Source organism: Cervus canadensis, chromosome 22 (genome assembly GCF_019320065.1).
Source record: "Cervus canadensis isolate Bull #8, Minnesota chromosome 22, ASM1932006v1, whole genome shotgun sequence".
NCBI classification, from domain to species: Eukaryota; Metazoa; Chordata; class Mammalia; order Artiodactyla; family Cervidae; genus Cervus; species Cervus canadensis.
In genome coordinates this window covers 12,040,463-12,055,974 of record NC_057407.1, presented here as the reverse complement: position 1 = coordinate 12,055,974, position 15,512 = coordinate 12,040,463, and the positions used below count along the sequence as shown (strand labels likewise).

The 15,512-nt window shown below is 59.6% G+C and overlaps 1 protein-coding gene across 1 annotated transcript in view; it reads right to left on the bottom strand.

Annotated features, from left to right (window-relative positions):
* Positions 1-260: 260 nt before the first annotated feature.
* The window catches only part of DNAH1 (dynein axonemal heavy chain 1), a 74,645-nt gene continuing 59,393 nt past the window's right edge, over positions 261-15,512 (bottom strand). Inside the window, exons 52-77 of the mRNA XM_043443366.1 lie at positions 14,560-14,751; positions 14,075-14,185; positions 12,826-13,011; positions 12,215-12,406; positions 10,910-11,077; positions 10,627-10,818; positions 10,302-10,433; positions 9,702-9,827; positions 8,947-9,066; positions 8,672-8,821; positions 8,395-8,555; positions 7,326-7,551; positions 6,994-7,189; positions 6,516-6,667; positions 5,687-5,883; positions 5,286-5,430; positions 4,873-5,031; positions 4,655-4,786; positions 4,149-4,319; positions 3,877-4,056; positions 3,263-3,439; positions 2,470-2,640; positions 2,182-2,312; positions 1,471-1,822; positions 973-1,207; positions 261-425 (exon numbers count right to left, since the gene is read on the bottom strand). Of these exons, the coding sequence (XP_043299301.1) occupies positions 304-425; positions 973-1,207; positions 1,471-1,822; positions 2,182-2,312; positions 2,470-2,640; positions 3,263-3,439; positions 3,877-4,056; positions 4,149-4,319; positions 4,655-4,786; positions 4,873-5,031; positions 5,286-5,430; positions 5,687-5,883; positions 6,516-6,667; positions 6,994-7,189; positions 7,326-7,551; positions 8,395-8,555; positions 8,672-8,821; positions 8,947-9,066; positions 9,702-9,827; positions 10,302-10,433; positions 10,627-10,818; positions 10,910-11,077; positions 12,215-12,406; positions 12,826-13,011; positions 14,075-14,185; positions 14,560-14,751 (4,476 nt within the window). The 3' untranslated portion in view covers positions 261-303. The remainder of the gene's footprint in view (positions 426-972; positions 1,208-1,470; positions 1,823-2,181; positions 2,313-2,469; positions 2,641-3,262; positions 3,440-3,876; positions 4,057-4,148; positions 4,320-4,654; positions 4,787-4,872; positions 5,032-5,285; positions 5,431-5,686; positions 5,884-6,515; positions 6,668-6,993; positions 7,190-7,325; positions 7,552-8,394; positions 8,556-8,671; positions 8,822-8,946; positions 9,067-9,701; positions 9,828-10,301; positions 10,434-10,626; positions 10,819-10,909; positions 11,078-12,214; positions 12,407-12,825; positions 13,012-14,074; positions 14,186-14,559; positions 14,752-15,512) is intronic.

Sequence of the window (15,512 nt, the reverse complement as noted above, 5' to 3'; positions counted from 1 at the left end):
ACCTGAGAGGTGCCAGGACTCAGCGGAGGTGGTAGCTCTGCCTCTAGTCCTGCCTGGTGCACTGTCCCTGGAGGGTCCTGGGACCTCGCAAGGCTCACCTCTCTTCCCTTGTTGCAGGTCAAAATTGCCAGCTCTGCCACACTTCCCCCTGCTAAGCACATTCTCTCTCGAGGCCACTGCAGCCTCTCACCCCCACCTTCCCTTGCCGTGGGTCTCACAGAAGAGGCCTGGTGTAAGGAGCTAGGGCTCAGCGGGACCGCTCAGGAAATGCAACTTTAATGGCCCCAGCCCTTCTGTCTGGGTCTAGTAGTCCAGGGCACAGATTAGGGCCACACCACGCTTTATCCAGTGTCGCTGGGGCTGGTCAGTGGGGATTTCCACGGCAATGACGTAGTTTGTGGAGTGGCCGGTGGTCGACAGTGTTCCTGGAGCAGGTGAGAGGGGAGGAGGTTAAATTGTCTGCCTCAGCTGGGGCAGGAACAGGGTATAAAGGAAGGTGGTCCCTTGGAGACTGAGCTTGGGACAAGGAAGGGACCTGACCCAAGAGGAAGCCTATCTGACCAGTGTGGCCCAGGCTCAGGCCTGCCCTGGGTTACTGCACCTGTTAAGGACTGGAAGGGGACAGTTCACACCCCTGCTCATTCCCTGCTGGACCCAGCCCAGGCCCACCTATCCTGTCTGGGCCTGTTGCCTCCTGGGAACCTCCATTGGCAGGCTGGGGCTCCCAGGATCCAACATGGGTCTGCTGAGGGAGATTGGTGGGGGGCTCAGGGGCCACTCCCCACAGACTCAGCCCAACCCCTGGGCACCACCCTGCCTGCTGCTGGACCAGCTCCGTCTGGGCCTCAGGAGTGCTGACTGACCTCTGCCAGCCATCTCGTTCAGCTAACCTGGGTCAGCCTAACTGGCCCAACCCTGGGCCCCGCCTATGGCCCTCTGTGTGGTGTGGGCTCCCCCGCCCTGGGTCCGTACCAGCACGGGTCAGCGTCTTGTAGATGGGGCACAGGTAGAAGTCCTGGTCTTGGACCTTGCGGTTGGGCGTGGGCAGGAGCCAGATAACAGCCATCTCTGTGTACAGCTCCTTGGGCCGAGACTCGGCCAGCTGGAAGGCCGAAGGGTCCCATCGGGCACCTTCCAGGAACAGTCCGTGGATGAAGCACCCCTCCTTGGGCCTGGTCTTGAGCTCTGACACTGACTGGGGCATCACCTGGTGTGGGCACACAGATGCCTCTCATATAAATGGCAGAATCTCTGCCTGCCCCAGCATCGCTATTCTAGCTGGTAGCATATAGCCTGCGCCCCACCCCTAGGGATTTCCCCGGGTGCCTACAGTCTCACCTGGCTCCTCCTGACCCCTGACCCCGGCTCAGCAGTTCCCTGATCCTGCCAGCCAGCTGTGGCCTCGTGCCCCTCCCACCTGGGCCACACCCCCTAGCCTGTCACCTGACCTGACCCTGGCTGAATCCAGACCTTGAAATCGAAGGAGATGGTGTCAATGGAGATGACAGACTTGCGGGCGTAGTTCTGCAGAGTGCCTGTCAGGAAGGCCTGGGGGAAGAAGAAGCCACTGATCCAGAAGACGGCTGGGATGCCCTCGGAGATCCAGGTCTGTAGGAAGTCCAGGCGCTGCAGCAGGTCCATGACCCATGAGGACAGTGGCTTAAGCGATGGGTAGGCCTTGGCCTTCCAGAGCTCGGGCACAGAGTTGTTGTACAGGCTGGCAGCCATCAGCTCCAGCTGCGAAGACATCACCACCAGCCCCTTGAGGGCCTTGAGCAGGTCTCTCAGCGACTGTGTGATCACTTGCAGCAGCCGATTGTACCTACAGAGCCAGTGGCAAGGAGGAAGGCAGTGGTCTGGGACTGTGTGGCCATACCCGCACTCCCCAGTTCTAGGCCATAGACAGAGAAACAATGACAGAACATAGGAGCTAAGAGCATAAAGCCAGGTTGGGTGGCCTGTGTACCCATCCCAGCCCTGGCTGTTAGTAAATATATGACCTTAGACCCCTTAACCTGCTGGGGCCTTGGTTTACTCATCTGTGAAATGGGAATAGCATGGCTGAGTTACAGGCTGAGTTTATAGCACCTCGCATGGCTCCTGGCCCATGGTAGCCTTTGCTATCATTTCTCTGCAGCCCAGGGGCCCGCTGACTCAGCGCTGGGGCTGGCAGGGGATTACCGAATGACCTCCTGTGCTAGCACCGTGTTCATGGACTCCTCATACAGCACGGGGTACTTGGCCATGACCCACTGCAAGTTGACAGGTTCCGGCACCTTGATCAGAATGTTTTGGGCCACGTCCTCCACTATCTGTGGGGGCAAAGGGACACAAATGGGTCAGGGGTGGCCCCCGTTAGCCCGTGTAGGAGTCTACAGGCACAGAGCTCCCTCATTCAGCGGAGCAGGCAGGATGGTAGACAGGAGACTGGCCCTGCGTTGGGTGGGCCCCTTCTCTGCTGCCACTGACCTCCTCCCGGCTGTGGCCACCTGCAGAGGAGGATTTGGGTTGTAGTTGGACGATGGTGCCAAGCAGAGTGTAGGTCTCATTCTGGGCGAAGGTGATATTGGCGTTGTCATGCAGGCCAAAGATCTCCGGCATGTCGTTGAGTGGAAGGCTCTTGATGTAGGAGAGGTAGCCCTGTGGGGAGAGGAGGGCTGTGACTGAAGCCCCTCCCCTGGTCTACCTCCAGCCTGCAGGACGGCCCTCCAAGCAACCACACCCCGTACTCGTCACCTCTGGTTGCAACCTTTATGTATCTCCCTCTTACCCTCGGGACTCCATGGGCTCTGCTCCCTTCCAGCCCACTTCTCCCTGATGTCTCACTCCTGCTTCTTCATTCAGCGGCTCAACCCTGTCACAGCCCCTCCTCTGCAGGCCCTTTATGCTTCTGGCCCACATGCTGGGGTTCTCTACATAGACCCTGCCTGCCCCGCACACATCTGAGCTGAAGCATCATATCCTCAGGAGCCCTCCCTGACTGTGTGGTCTGGGCTGGTGACCTTCACTGCCATGCCTGGCAGCCTCAGAGGAGCCACCCCTCTGCCTCGAAGAGTAATTACCCTCAGGCAGGGGCTGAGAGGCAGGACTGGGCCTCTCCCCACAGAACCTGAGCTCCAGGACTATCCTTGTGGGATGGATCAATCAATGAAAAAGAGTGGCTGGCTGGTAGGGGCCACGTCTCCCAGCACCCAGATGTCCACGGCACCCCAGGACCCCCAACCGGCAGGCCGCCTCGGGCACGGCCCTGGTGTGTGCTCACGTTGAGGTCGTAGGTGGGCTGGATCTGGTGGTAAACGCCTGAGGCGCTGTAGCTATGCTCCGGGAAGAGCACAGCGGGGCTGTAGAAGTCCTCTAGGATGTTCATGACGCAGCGGCGGTCCCAGTCGTCGGTGACACGGCCCCCGTAGTTGATCTCCCCTGCCGTGTACTTGAGGACCTACGGGGTGGGTTTTGAGCTGTGGTTTTGGAGAAGACCCTTGAGAGTCCCCTGGACTGCAAAGAGATCAAACCAGTCAATCCTAAAGGAAATCAGTCCTGAATATTCACTGGAAGGACTGATGCTGAAGTTGAAGCTCCAATACTTTGGTCACCTGATGAGAAGAGCTGACTCATTAGAAAAGACCCTGATGCTGGGAAGGATTGAGGGCAGGAGAAGTGGACGACAGATGATAAGACGGTTGGTTGGCATCACTGATTCAATGGACATGAGTTTGAGCAAGCTCTGGGAGATGGTGAAGGACAGGGAGGCCTGGCGTGTTGCGGTCCACGGGGTCGCAAAGAGTCAGACATGACTGAGCGACTGAACAACAATGGGGTGGGTGGGTCAGGCCCCCAGGCACCTAACTCCCCGCCCCCAGCCCATGCCCAGCCCACCTTGTAGGGGATGTGGTCATACTCGTCCAGGAACATCTTGAGCTGGCTGATGCAGATGCGCAGGTCCCCGTCTGTGAACTCGTAGGGGATGTTGAAGCCCAGAGGCCCAAACTTACGCCGCTCCAGGGCATTCCCGTGGAACAAACACAGAGACAGCAGCAGGCACTTGAACTCCATCACCTGCCGGAGGTGGGGGGGGGAGGAGGGGCATGAAGGGTGGGGATGAAAATGGGGTGGGCTGCGGGGGCGGGCCTGTGCCCAGTGTGTCTCACCTTCTGACAGGAGTTGAGGAACTCGTCGCTGAGGCTGCTGTAGGACTTGAGCAGGTTGGCCTTGACCCCGCGCGGTGGCTCAATGGTCATTTTGGAGCCGTTCTGCAGGATGGACACTGGGAACTTGTTGCTAGGCAGGCTGGTGAGCCACAGGCGGAAGTCCCGGTGCACCTGGCGGCCACGCTCCACGTGAGCACTGAGACCCACATCTGGTGGCCACCCCAACACCAGGCTCTCCCCTACCCAAGGATCCTGGGCCACCCTCAGCCTGACTCTACCCCTGGGACGGACCACTGGTTAAGAACATGGGCTTCGGCAAGTCCCAGGGTCACCTCTGTGCTGGGTGGCCTTGGGCAAGTCACTGGTGGCAGTAACTTGAGGGGCCACTGGGAAGAAGAATCTAGTTGATGGATGTTACATGTGTCACTTGCTGAGTGCCCACTGTGGGGTGAGCTCGTTGAGCGTCATCCATCCAGGATGAAGGTGCTGGTGCCCCCTTGGTGTACCTTGTCAGGGTTGATGTGCTCGATGAGGCGCTCCAGCACCGGCATCCAGCTCGGTGCCAGGTGGCAGTTCTGGAAGAAGACCCACTTGCCCCTCTCTATGGAGCTGCGCATCATGGCTTCCGCCCGAGGGCCCTGTGGGGACAGGAGCGCTGAGTGATGGGGGACCCGCTGGCCCAGCCCACCAGCTCCCTCCTCCTCCACCACCCACCTGCCCTGACCTGCCCCTGGCCCAGGGAGATGGCAGAGAGCTTCTTGGAGAACTTCATTTCTTCGGCAAATTTGTAGAGGTCAGCGGCGGGGTCGGTGCCCGGTGACAGCACGAAGATGAGGGGGGTGGTGGAGTTGGAGTCTTTGAACACCAGTGACAGGTTGGCTGTCTGCAGGGCGGAGAGATGCTGGGGTCACCGAGAGCTTCTCCTCAGGGGCAGACCACCAGGGCAAGAGAGGAGGCTCCTGGGGCCCCCAGAGTGGTCCCCAAGGGGCTTCCTGAGAGGACTTGGAACCTCCCAGAGCTTCATGTGGTGGCTAAGGATCCTGGCCTGACCGAGGCTACAGAGGGGTCCATGCAGGTGCAGCCAGGACCCTGGTCCCAGAGGGGCGATTAGCCCAGGTGCTGGCTGACAGCACTTGCCTGGGGCTCGATGAAGCGTGGCTCCAGGTTGGTGGCCACGAAGTCCTGCATGGCATTGGTCACCTTGTCCCCACGTAGGCAGCGGAGGACCAGCAGCTTCTGGAACTGGTCCAGGTATTGTTCCCAGATGCCAGGCAAGGGCTCCCTGCAACAATGCCCATGTCCTCCTGAGAGCTGACCTGTGGTAGGACAATGGCCACAGGCTCTCTGCTTGGGAGGGGATGCCGGACAGCAGGGGAGAATGCAGTGTCCAGGGGTACATGGCCGGGGGCACAGAAGAGATGTAGTCACAGCTGCAGGGTAGCCCTGGGTGGCCCCTCAGAGAAGGCCCAGGGCAAACCTGTACCTGGGTCTCACTCCCTGAATGCACCCACCCTGCTGTGCCCCAGGCCCCAGCTCACCGGTGGGGCTCATGGCTGTCAAAGATGGCCCGGAATTCCGACAGGTGTTTCACGAAATCATGGGCGAAGGAGGAGAAGGCCGGCAGGTTGGAGAGTGCCTGGATGTCTCTCCAGGCCCGGTCTGTCAGCCAATCCGGGGCAGGGTTCTCACTCATGACCGAGACGGAGCCTCCAGACAGGAGGTAGCGCCACTCGTTCTGGCAAGGGACAGAGGAGACGCGCGCCCAGTCCCTGAGCCATGGGTCCGGTGCCCACCCAGCAGAGCCCCCTCTACTATCCTCAGACAGAAAACTGGGGGTGGTAGTCTGACAGGTCTGGGTTAGTGTTACTTCCTTCCCTTTCCCTGGCTATGTGACCTGAGCCAAAAGATTTGACCTCTCTGAGCCTCTGTTTCCTCACTTGGAAAGTAGGAAGAATCAGAACTCTGCTACCCAGGGATAGGTCAGAGGGTTGTTGTGAGCCCAGCACTTGGCACACAGTGAGGGCTCAAGCAGTGGAGGATGTCACTCTCAATGCTTCCCAACGCATCACAAAATCCCTGGCACTCATGAGACCGTGAGCCGGGAGGCTCGGCACGGTCTCTGCTCACTAGTACTCTCAAGGCTCTGAGGAGGCCTGTGCACAGGACCTGTTGGGTCACAGTTAACCCAGGGCCTCCTGGCTGTTTCACGCAAATAACTGTTTCTGGAGGCCTCTGCCCATCTGCTATTGCTGTGCCCTCCTGCCTGATATGCCCTGTCTTTCCACCCTGTTCTCTCAGCTCAGCAACAGGGCAACCCCTCAGGCCATCTGTCCTTGACCGGGCCGCAGCTGCCTCTCTGCCACGCACCTGGTTGATCTTGCCTTGGTTCATCATGATGCGGGCACACAGCAGGAAGGCGAACATCAGCTTGTGCTTCTCGAAGAGGCTGCGGCAGACATTGCTGTAGAGGTTGTATGTCAGGTAGTGGTTGATGTTGGCAATGCGCTTCTTCAGGTTGTCTGCAGGGCAGAGGGGTGATGGCAGTGTGGGGACAGGCTGGGGGGCAGAGAAGAAAGATCCCTGGGGTGCAGCCCAGCCCAGCCAGTCTTCCCAGCAGCCAAAGGAGCAGTCTGGGGCACACCCCCTTGGGGCATTTGCTCCAAGGAGGCTAGGAGTGGGGTGTGTGTTCATATGTAGGGTGAGTCTGATGAGGGTGTGTACCAGTGAACCTGGGTGTGTGTCTACGTGTGTGTGCCTGCTGTGGAAATGCACCCAGGTGTTTCACCTCTGTGCCAGGGTGGAGCCTGGTTGTTTGGGTCAACATGTGAATCTGTGTCGGGGTTACCTGCCCTCTCTGAGTTGGCGATGCCCGAGAGGAAGATGTTGAGAAACCACTCGAGGGAGTACTGGTACATGGGGTCCACGTTGGCCAGGTCGGACACGCAGAAGAAGAGGATCTGGGTGCGGACGGCCACAGGAATGTACTCCATGCGCGTGAGGTCAATGTCCTTCTCTGTCTGTTCTGCAATCCTGACCTTGGCCTGGGGGTGCAGTAAGGGGGCTGCTGGTCAGGCCCAGGTAGGCTGGCAAAGAGCAGCAGGCAGAAGAGGGTGGTGATGCAGGCAGGCCCGGGGCAGGTGGGGAGAGGCGGGCAGGGGTGGGTGGGCAGTTGTCGACCTGGATCTCGGCAGCCTTCATCTTGGAAGCCTCCAGCACCTTGATGAGCTCCATGTCATCCACGGGGTTGCCCTCGGAGGAGCTGAGGCGGTACAGGATCTGGTCTTCAATGTCCTTCAGCTCCTGGCGCATCTTGGCGTTACTGACAATCAGCTGATTCTTGGCTTCCTCCAGGTCGGGCCGCTCCTCAGCCACAACCTGGCCCAGCAGCTGGTCCTCTAGGCCACTGCCAGGAGCAGGAGACATTATGTCTTTAACACCTGGTAAGCCCTGGAGGGCCAGCCTTGAGCCTGCTCACCTGCCTACCTGTGCTCCTGGGGCTCCAAAGAGCCCAGCATCTCTGCTGGTGTCAGCCTGGGAGGTCTGACCTCAGCCTCAGGCTGCAGGGCTAAGGCAGAGCCTGGATTCAAAGTGATCAGTTCTCAGTGAGACCTCAGGTGGCAGCCTGGAATCCCAGGAGGGGCCAGGCAGTTGAATGTGTGAGCTGCTGGGGTCTCTGAGAAACTCCCTCTCAGCAGGAGGAAGCTATGGGTGATGGGGAAGATCAAGCCTTAAGGCGGTTTTCAGCCCGTGATTCATGGAGAGGTTCACAGTGGCCACTGTCAGGGAGGCCTTAGCACTCTGCGGGTGGCCAGCAAAAGCTGCAGTGCCTGGGCGTAGGGCAGCAAGGGCAGGAAACAGGGCTTGGGTGCAGGGAGTCAGAGTATGCCCTCCTCGGGGCTCTAGGACAGCTCTGGGTCTAGCGCACAAGGGCCCAGCAAGGGCTGTAGGGAAAGAGTATCCGGATGAGGTGGGCTAGTGCTGCCCAGGGAGGCTGGGAGAGGGACTCCAGACCTGGGATCAGGATAAGCTGCGGGGAAGGGGGAGCATTGATTCTTAAGTGGGAACAGTGGAAGTAAGGGGCATTGGTGGAAGAGCTGGAATGACCTGAAATGGAGACAGCCTACGAGGAAGCTGGCGGGGTTTCCGAGAAGGAAAATCCCTGAGTCTCAGCCTAGGGGTGAGAGATGGGCAGCCAGGCAGGCCCAGGCAGAGCTGATACTTGGGGGGCTGGGGGCCAGGGGCTTACCTGGGTGACAGGGTGAAGTTGATGAGGGTGAGTTTGGTGGAGATCTCAGGTGTGTAGTGGGGGTTGGGCAGCTTGGTGGTGATGTACATCTTGAAGTCCTCATGGTAGGGGATCACCGTGTCCCCTAGCTTCAGCACCGTGTTCCCCTGCTGCTTATAGGTCTGCAGCGGGTGGGATGGGTGAGCGCTGTGGCCTGAGGCCCCACCAGGGAGGCAGGGGAAGGGGTTTGCCCTCACCCGTGTCTGGGCCGCCCCGACACCCGCTGCGGCAGGCCCACCTGCTTGAGCAGCACAGGCTCCAGGGCGGGATCCAGCTCCTCGCCCACATTCTCCAGGAGGCAGGGCTTGCCAAAGCGGATGGCATTCTCCATGCTGCGCAGGAAGTCGCGGTCGCTCAGCTTGAACACATCCAGCCCGTTGTCCTTCTCCTGGGGGCACGGAGTGGAGGGAGGGGGGAAGGGTCCGTGTGGGCTGAGAGCTGGCCTGAGGCTCAGCTACTCCCCACGCACCTACTAAGGCCCGCTGGGTGGGGTGGTGGCAGGGCTAGGCTCACCATGTTCTTGATCCATTTGTTGGCCTGGCCCTGAGGGTCAATGAAGTGGGTCCAGCGCTGGGAGAACTGGTTGATGACCCCATTCTCCACTGACAGGGTGTCATTGGGGAGGCCAGCGATCTGTGGGGGACCAGGCTGGGTGGGGGGGAGGCTCACACAAGCAGGCCCAGTGGGGTAGCAGCTACCCCCAACCTTGTGCTCAGCTGCGTCCCCTTCCCCTTACTGCATCCTCATGAGGGTGGAGGGCAGCGCACAAGGTCTCAACTGTCAGGACCTGCCTCCCTGCCTTGGGCTGACTCCTGACACCCTCCTCTGCTGGGCCTCTTGTTCCTCTTGCCTGTTGAGTGCTAGCTCAGCCAGACCATCTTCATGGAGCCATTAGAGCCCTCCCAGCCTGTGGCCACGCTCGGCCTCTGCCTACTGCCTCTTGGTTCTCTCCTTGTGTCAACTCCACCTGTCCCCCGGGGTCTATAGCTCAGACACGATCTCTTAACCCCGCGCTCTGGACACTGCTCTCCTACCACACCCAACTCTCACAAGCACCCTTTGATCTCTCTGCCTGCAGTCAGCTAGCACCTGTGCCACTCAGCTTTCTCCTCTCCTACCCGCCAGCCTCTGACTGGCCCCAGGCAGGTTCAGGGAAGGCAGCTCTAAGCAGACCCAGGAGAGGGTAGGAGGGAGGCGGGGGCCTCCTGGCCCAGCCCAGAGCACACTGCAGGCCCAGCCCGGTTGCTCCAGGCCCCCAGGGTGGGCACCTGCCAGGAGCGGATCTTCACGGGGTTCCCCAGCGTTCCGATCAGCGTGGGCTCGGCGGTGTGTGGGACACTGTGGGCCATGAGCTGCTTGACCCAGCTGTCGTAGAGCACCGTGCGGTACTGGCCCTGGAGAGACACCAGACTCAGGACCACCCCGCCGAGACAGCCGCGACGGCCTCCCACTTCCCCTGCGCCCCAGGGCTCGCATTTGCACAGAGGTGAGACGTAAAGCTGGAGGCCTGAGCCCCAGCCCCACCATGGGGAACATCCTCGGCCTCCCTAGCTCTCAGCCCCTTACCAGTGAAACCGGGGGAATGGCAACAGTGCCCACCCGTCAGGGCAGCTGTGAGGACTGAGGGACAGGTGCCCAGCAAGCCCAGAAGTATGAGTTCAGCCTTCTGTCTAGAAAGGCCAGCCCTGCAGGGCAGGTTTTCTGGCTGTTTTGTGAGCTGCCATTTCCCCAATGCCCAGAACGGCACCTGGCTCAGACAGGACATCTAAAAAAAATGTTTGTTGAACGAGTGTGTGAGAGAAGAGCCACCCTCAGGCCACCACTTATGGAAGTGAGGCCTCACGGCAGGGGTGCGGGGGGTCCCTCACCGTGAAGGGGCCCAGGTAGGCCACAAAGCCGGCAGCCACCAGCACGTCCCCGAAGATGCTGTCAAGCATGTGTTCCAGGTTCTCCACCGTCTCCTGCCAGCGCACCCGCTCATCTGACAGCCCGTTGATGAGCTGCAGGGACAGCCCATGGGGTGGGCTCTGGGAGGCTGGCCCTGGATGTCCCTGCCTGGCGCAGTGCCCCCCAACCAAGGTAGCCGGGGAGGGGGAAGGGACAGCCACCCCAGGACCACCCCCTCTACTGCTCAGGCCCCCAGCCCATCGGGGGCAGGCTGTGCCCGCGGGCCCTCCCCAGAGGGGCGCGCACCTTGTCAGCACGGCCCAGCCGCTGCTCACACTGCTCACACTTCAGCTCCAGCTCCTCCTTCTTGGCGATGCACTCGCGGTACTTGGCCTGCATCGTGGCAATGCCGTCCTCCACCTCGTGCAGGCGCTGCTTCGCCTCCTCCAGGATCCTCTGTGTCACCTCCAGGTCGTCCTGGGCCTCCCGCAAGGCTTGCTGCGGGCGGAGGAAACAGGGCCAGCTTTCCCGGTGCCCCTGGGGGGAGCCCAGGCCCCCGCCCCCGGCCCCAGGCCTACCCAGCGCTCACCCGCTTGGGCTCCACGGCCTTGGCCACAAAGTGGTACTTGTGCATGGCGCGCACCCACTGGCAGATGGAGGTGCAGGCCTTGGACACCTTGGCGATGGCGGCCGGCTGGAACTCCTCATTGTCGATGTACGGCTGGATGGCTTTGATCACTGCCTCCCCGATGTTGTCCTGGGGATGGGAACCATGGGCTTGGGGCCACTTCCCAGGGAGGACGGAGAGGACTCTGGGAGGTGGAGGGACACCCTGCTGTTGCCTCTATGCCCCGGGCAGGCTAGGGAATAAATACAACCCAGAAAGGCTGGCCAGAAGAGGAAATTCTGTGTCCCAGGATTTCAAAGAACACAATCAGAGATTTTTTCTTCCCCAAGAATTGAGAGCCTCAAGATCTGAAAATACACAGGCCCTGTTTAAAACCCATTTAGAGACAAGGGCTGCTTCCTGGCTGATGTGGAGGTGAGAGAGTGGTTCTGAGGTCCAACCAGGCACGTGTTCAAGTGCAATAATCCCCACCCCCAGAGCGCATCACTCCTTCAGGGCTCTTGACCTGTGCTAGGAGAATCCAGGTCTGTAGCTTAGGATGAATCCAGGAATCTGTACTGTTCATGAGCTCCTAGAGGTCAGAGCTTGGGACCAAGGGAGCCTGAGTGCTGGCCGTGAGCCTCCTGATTTGGCTTAATTGGAGGGATGGGGAGCTCCGTATGGAGTCCAGCTGTCCCTGAGATGGGCCATTGTCTCTACCCTCCTTAGGATGTGCCCAGGGCTTTAGCCCTGACACATGGTGGTGGTGGGTGGCCCATGTGGGCTGGAGAGAAACCTCCAAGAGGGCTGTAGGCTCCAGGTGGACCTCACCACAAGCATCCCCGTGAGAGCACATGCCCATGGATACTGAGAGCCCCAGACAGACAGGGAGAGAGAAATCCAGAGACAGACAGGTGTTAAATCTCAGGGGCTGAGATCGAGAGAGGGGTGATAGTTGAGCAGCCAGGGAAGGTCTTGGCCGGGGCCACAGGGGCTGCAGGGAGAAAAGGACAGGAGAGAGACTCCCCTTGGAGTGACTGTGGGTGATTATCCCGTGGGCACTGGAGCCTTCCCAGGTCCTGATTCATCAATACCCATCTGTTGCCCCCTGCCCCCTAGCTGGAGAGCTCCTCTGGGCCAGGGTCTGGTCCCCTAGGCTCTGTGACCACAGGGCTATGTGTGTTGCAGGCAGAGGGAGATGGGAGGGAGGCCCCAGTTCTGTGGGGGAGGGGACAGTTCCTTCCCCCTGCCTCTCTGCCCAGCTGGCCGGGTGCCCGGCATGCACACCTTGTCAAACTTGAAGAGGCTCTCCAGGAAGCGGCCGGGGTCCTGCAGCAGCCCCTTGCCTGGCTCCCAGTAGTCATCCACCTTGGAGCCAGGCTTCTCTCCTGGGACCTTCTTGGGCTTGATGCCCTTCATGATGCACACAGCTTCGATGACCAGCTTCACGCCTGGTGGTGGCCGCTGCATGGCACGCACCTGGGGGCCAGGCCAAGAGTCGGGAAGGGGGAGGTCCGTCATAGTGGGCACCCCCAGGCAAGGACAGCTTCCAGATAGGGTGGGTCCCACCAACTGAGTCCCTACTGCTACAGACCACGGGTATGCCCGGGGATCCCCAGAGGTCTGTCTTAGCCTGTGGCGACTACTGCTCCCCCATGTACCCAGGCTTGGCCAAAAGGCCTTACACGGTCATTTCTCAGGGCCCAGAGCCTTCCTCAGGCACCTGCCTGGCTCCTCGGAGTGGATACAAGGAGGTAAGGGCAGGCAGCTGGGTTCAAGCTCTAGTTCTGCCCTCACCTCTCGACAGATGATGCTCATGAGATGTTAGAGGGAGAGCCTATGGGCCAGAACCCAAGGAGGCATCAGGAGAGATGCCCAGAAGGGGCCAAGCCACCCACCTCAGTCACATCATTCTTGTTGAGGTTGCGCAAGCTGGCCAGGGCTGCGTCCAGGGCTGGCAGAGCCTCATCCAGGTCCTTCTGGGCATCATCAGCGATAGCTTGTGCCTTCCTGGCCTTCTCATTGGCCTTGATCTCCTCTGCTTGCACTGAATTCCGGGTCTCCTCAGCAATGGTTGTGTCCACCTAGGGACCAGAGGTAGTGAGGCCCCACGGGTGGCCAACATCAGGGACCGGTGAGCCTGCCTCCATTTTCTCCTCTCAGTGTCTCAGTCTCCCCAGATGGAAGGGAATGAGAGTTCAGATGCCCCATTCTCCGAGGACCCTCTTGGCTGTGATAGCCTGTGGAGATCTGGGAGTGCTAGCAGCCCCTTCCGATCCTGAGCACTCATCGTGGGCCTGGCATGGGGCTCTGGGCTTTATGTGCTTAAGCATAACTGCCCCAGGGGCAGGACCCCCTAAACCCACAGGGCACCTCCATGCAAGACAGAGAAAGATGCTCCCCTCCCACAAGCCATTTCCTTTCCATCTGCTGAAAAAATTTCCAGTGCCACTGCCTTTGCAGAGCAGGACATGATTGTTTCTTCCAGAAAGCTGCCGTCATGAATATGCGAATCTGCAGAGGCTACTGTGAGGGGTGTGTGTGTGTGTGTGTGTGTGTGTGTGTGTGTGTGTGTGTGTGTGTCACTCAGTTGTGTGTGTGTGTGTCTGTGAGTCACTCAGTTGTGTCCAACTCTTAGTGACCCCCATGGACTATAGCCTCCCAGGCTCCTCTGGGAGTTCATGGAATTCTTCAGGTAAGAATACTGGAGTGGGTTGCCATTCCCTTCTCCAGGGGATCTTCCTGACCCCGGGATCAGAACCAGGGTCTCCCACACGGCGGGCAGATTCTTTACCATCGGAGGACTAACCCTTAAACACAGGCCCTCGTGTAGACTCAGAGAGTCTCAGAGGGAGACTTAAGCAGACTCTGCACCATTGCTTGTGGCGTCCCTCCTGCTTACAACAACCTGTGCTGTGACTATCGGGTTTGGATTTGTCTGTCGTGCTCATCACCCTATCTCCTGTCCAGGGCAGTGCCCGGCACAGAATAGGTTCTGAGCAAGCATTTGTTGAGGGACTGCACGACTGAATGAGGGACCTGGGCACCGACAGTCCGGGCCGCTAGGGATCTCGTGGCTGCGTGGGGATGCTGAACCTCCTCAGACATGCTCAGCCATCAGTGAGGGAGCCCAGGAGCACCCCTGACCTTGATCTGCTCCATGGTGAGCGTGGTGTCCCTGGCAGCCTCCTCCAGCAGGGGGCGCATAATCTCCAGCTCCTCCTGCATCTTGGCCACGTCCTCTGCAGTGCGCAGCAGCTGAAGGGTGTGGGGGCACGGAGAGGAAATCAGGTGTGATAGGGACCAGAGAGCTAGGCCTGGGGGGGAACAGGGAGAGGGCCCTGCGGGGCTGCCCTTATTCATTCACGAGTGAGAGGCTATGGCCAGCTGCTTCAGGGTCCTCCAGGTTGCCCAGGGGGCCCCAGAAGAAGGGAGCAGTCCACTAAAAGTCTTTGGGGTGACCTGCTGTGGTCTTGCCCTTGGCCCGCTACCTTCAGTGAGGGAAGAGGCTCCCCATTTAAACACTGTGGGCTGCCAACTGAAAGGGGTCATGTGGAGTCAGGGCTGAGACAGAATGGGCAGAATCACAAGCAGCCAGCAGTTGCCTACAAGGCCCCCACCCCTGGCCCCACCTTGTCGAGGCCACTCTTCATGCGGTTCTTAGCGGTCTTCAGCTCCTGTTTCTTCTGCCCAACAAGGATGGAGAAGATATTGAGCAGCTCCAGGTAGCTCTTGGGGGTCACATAGTTGTGGCGGGCCAGCTCAGCCAGATACTCGACACACTTCTTGGCCACCGACTGGTGGATATACACACAGACCTGAATCTGTGGGGAAAGAGATCGAGGATGCCAGTCTGGCAGAGATGGGGCACCAGGGTGCCCTTGAAGCCACCGAAGCCTGGGCCTGGGGAGGGAGTCGGGTGCCCCTCACACTCACTCTCACAGGAGGGGATCTCCAGCTAAAGGTCACCTACTCTGCAGACAAAAACCCCATGACTCAAGAGAAGTCAAGAGGCTTTTTCAAGTTGACACAGTTGTCAAGGACAAAGTTCACTTCGAATTTGGGCCTAGAGGTATCCTGGCTCTTGGCCTGGTGCCCTTATCACAGCCCCTCGGACCCACCTTGCTCAGAAAGCCCTAAGGTGGGGCCCCACTTGGAGGCTGTAGATGGGGGAAGGGAAGGCCCTGGGCCTCAGCATGGCTGAACAGCAGTGGGCTCATCTGAGCTCTCAGCCCTCAGGTGACCACCACTTTCTTAGGCTGGGCTAGACATAGCAAGCCCTCCCACCCATCTGTGGTCTCTGGGGTGTATCAGGGGGCTCTTCAGAGAAGCTGCTATGAAACCCTCTGGGAATAAGATAATGGTGACTGTGAAACTGTGTGTCCAGCCTCCTACATCACCGTGACCACCGTGTGACATTCCTATTATATAGATGAGGAAACTGAGGCTTAGACAGGTAAAGCTGTCTGCCTAGAGACTTCCCATACGTGGTGCGCCTGGGAACTCTCACCCAGACCTTGGTGACCCCACACCCAAATCTACACAGTCTCTCCCCACACGGGCTTTCTCTTCACCGAGATACCTA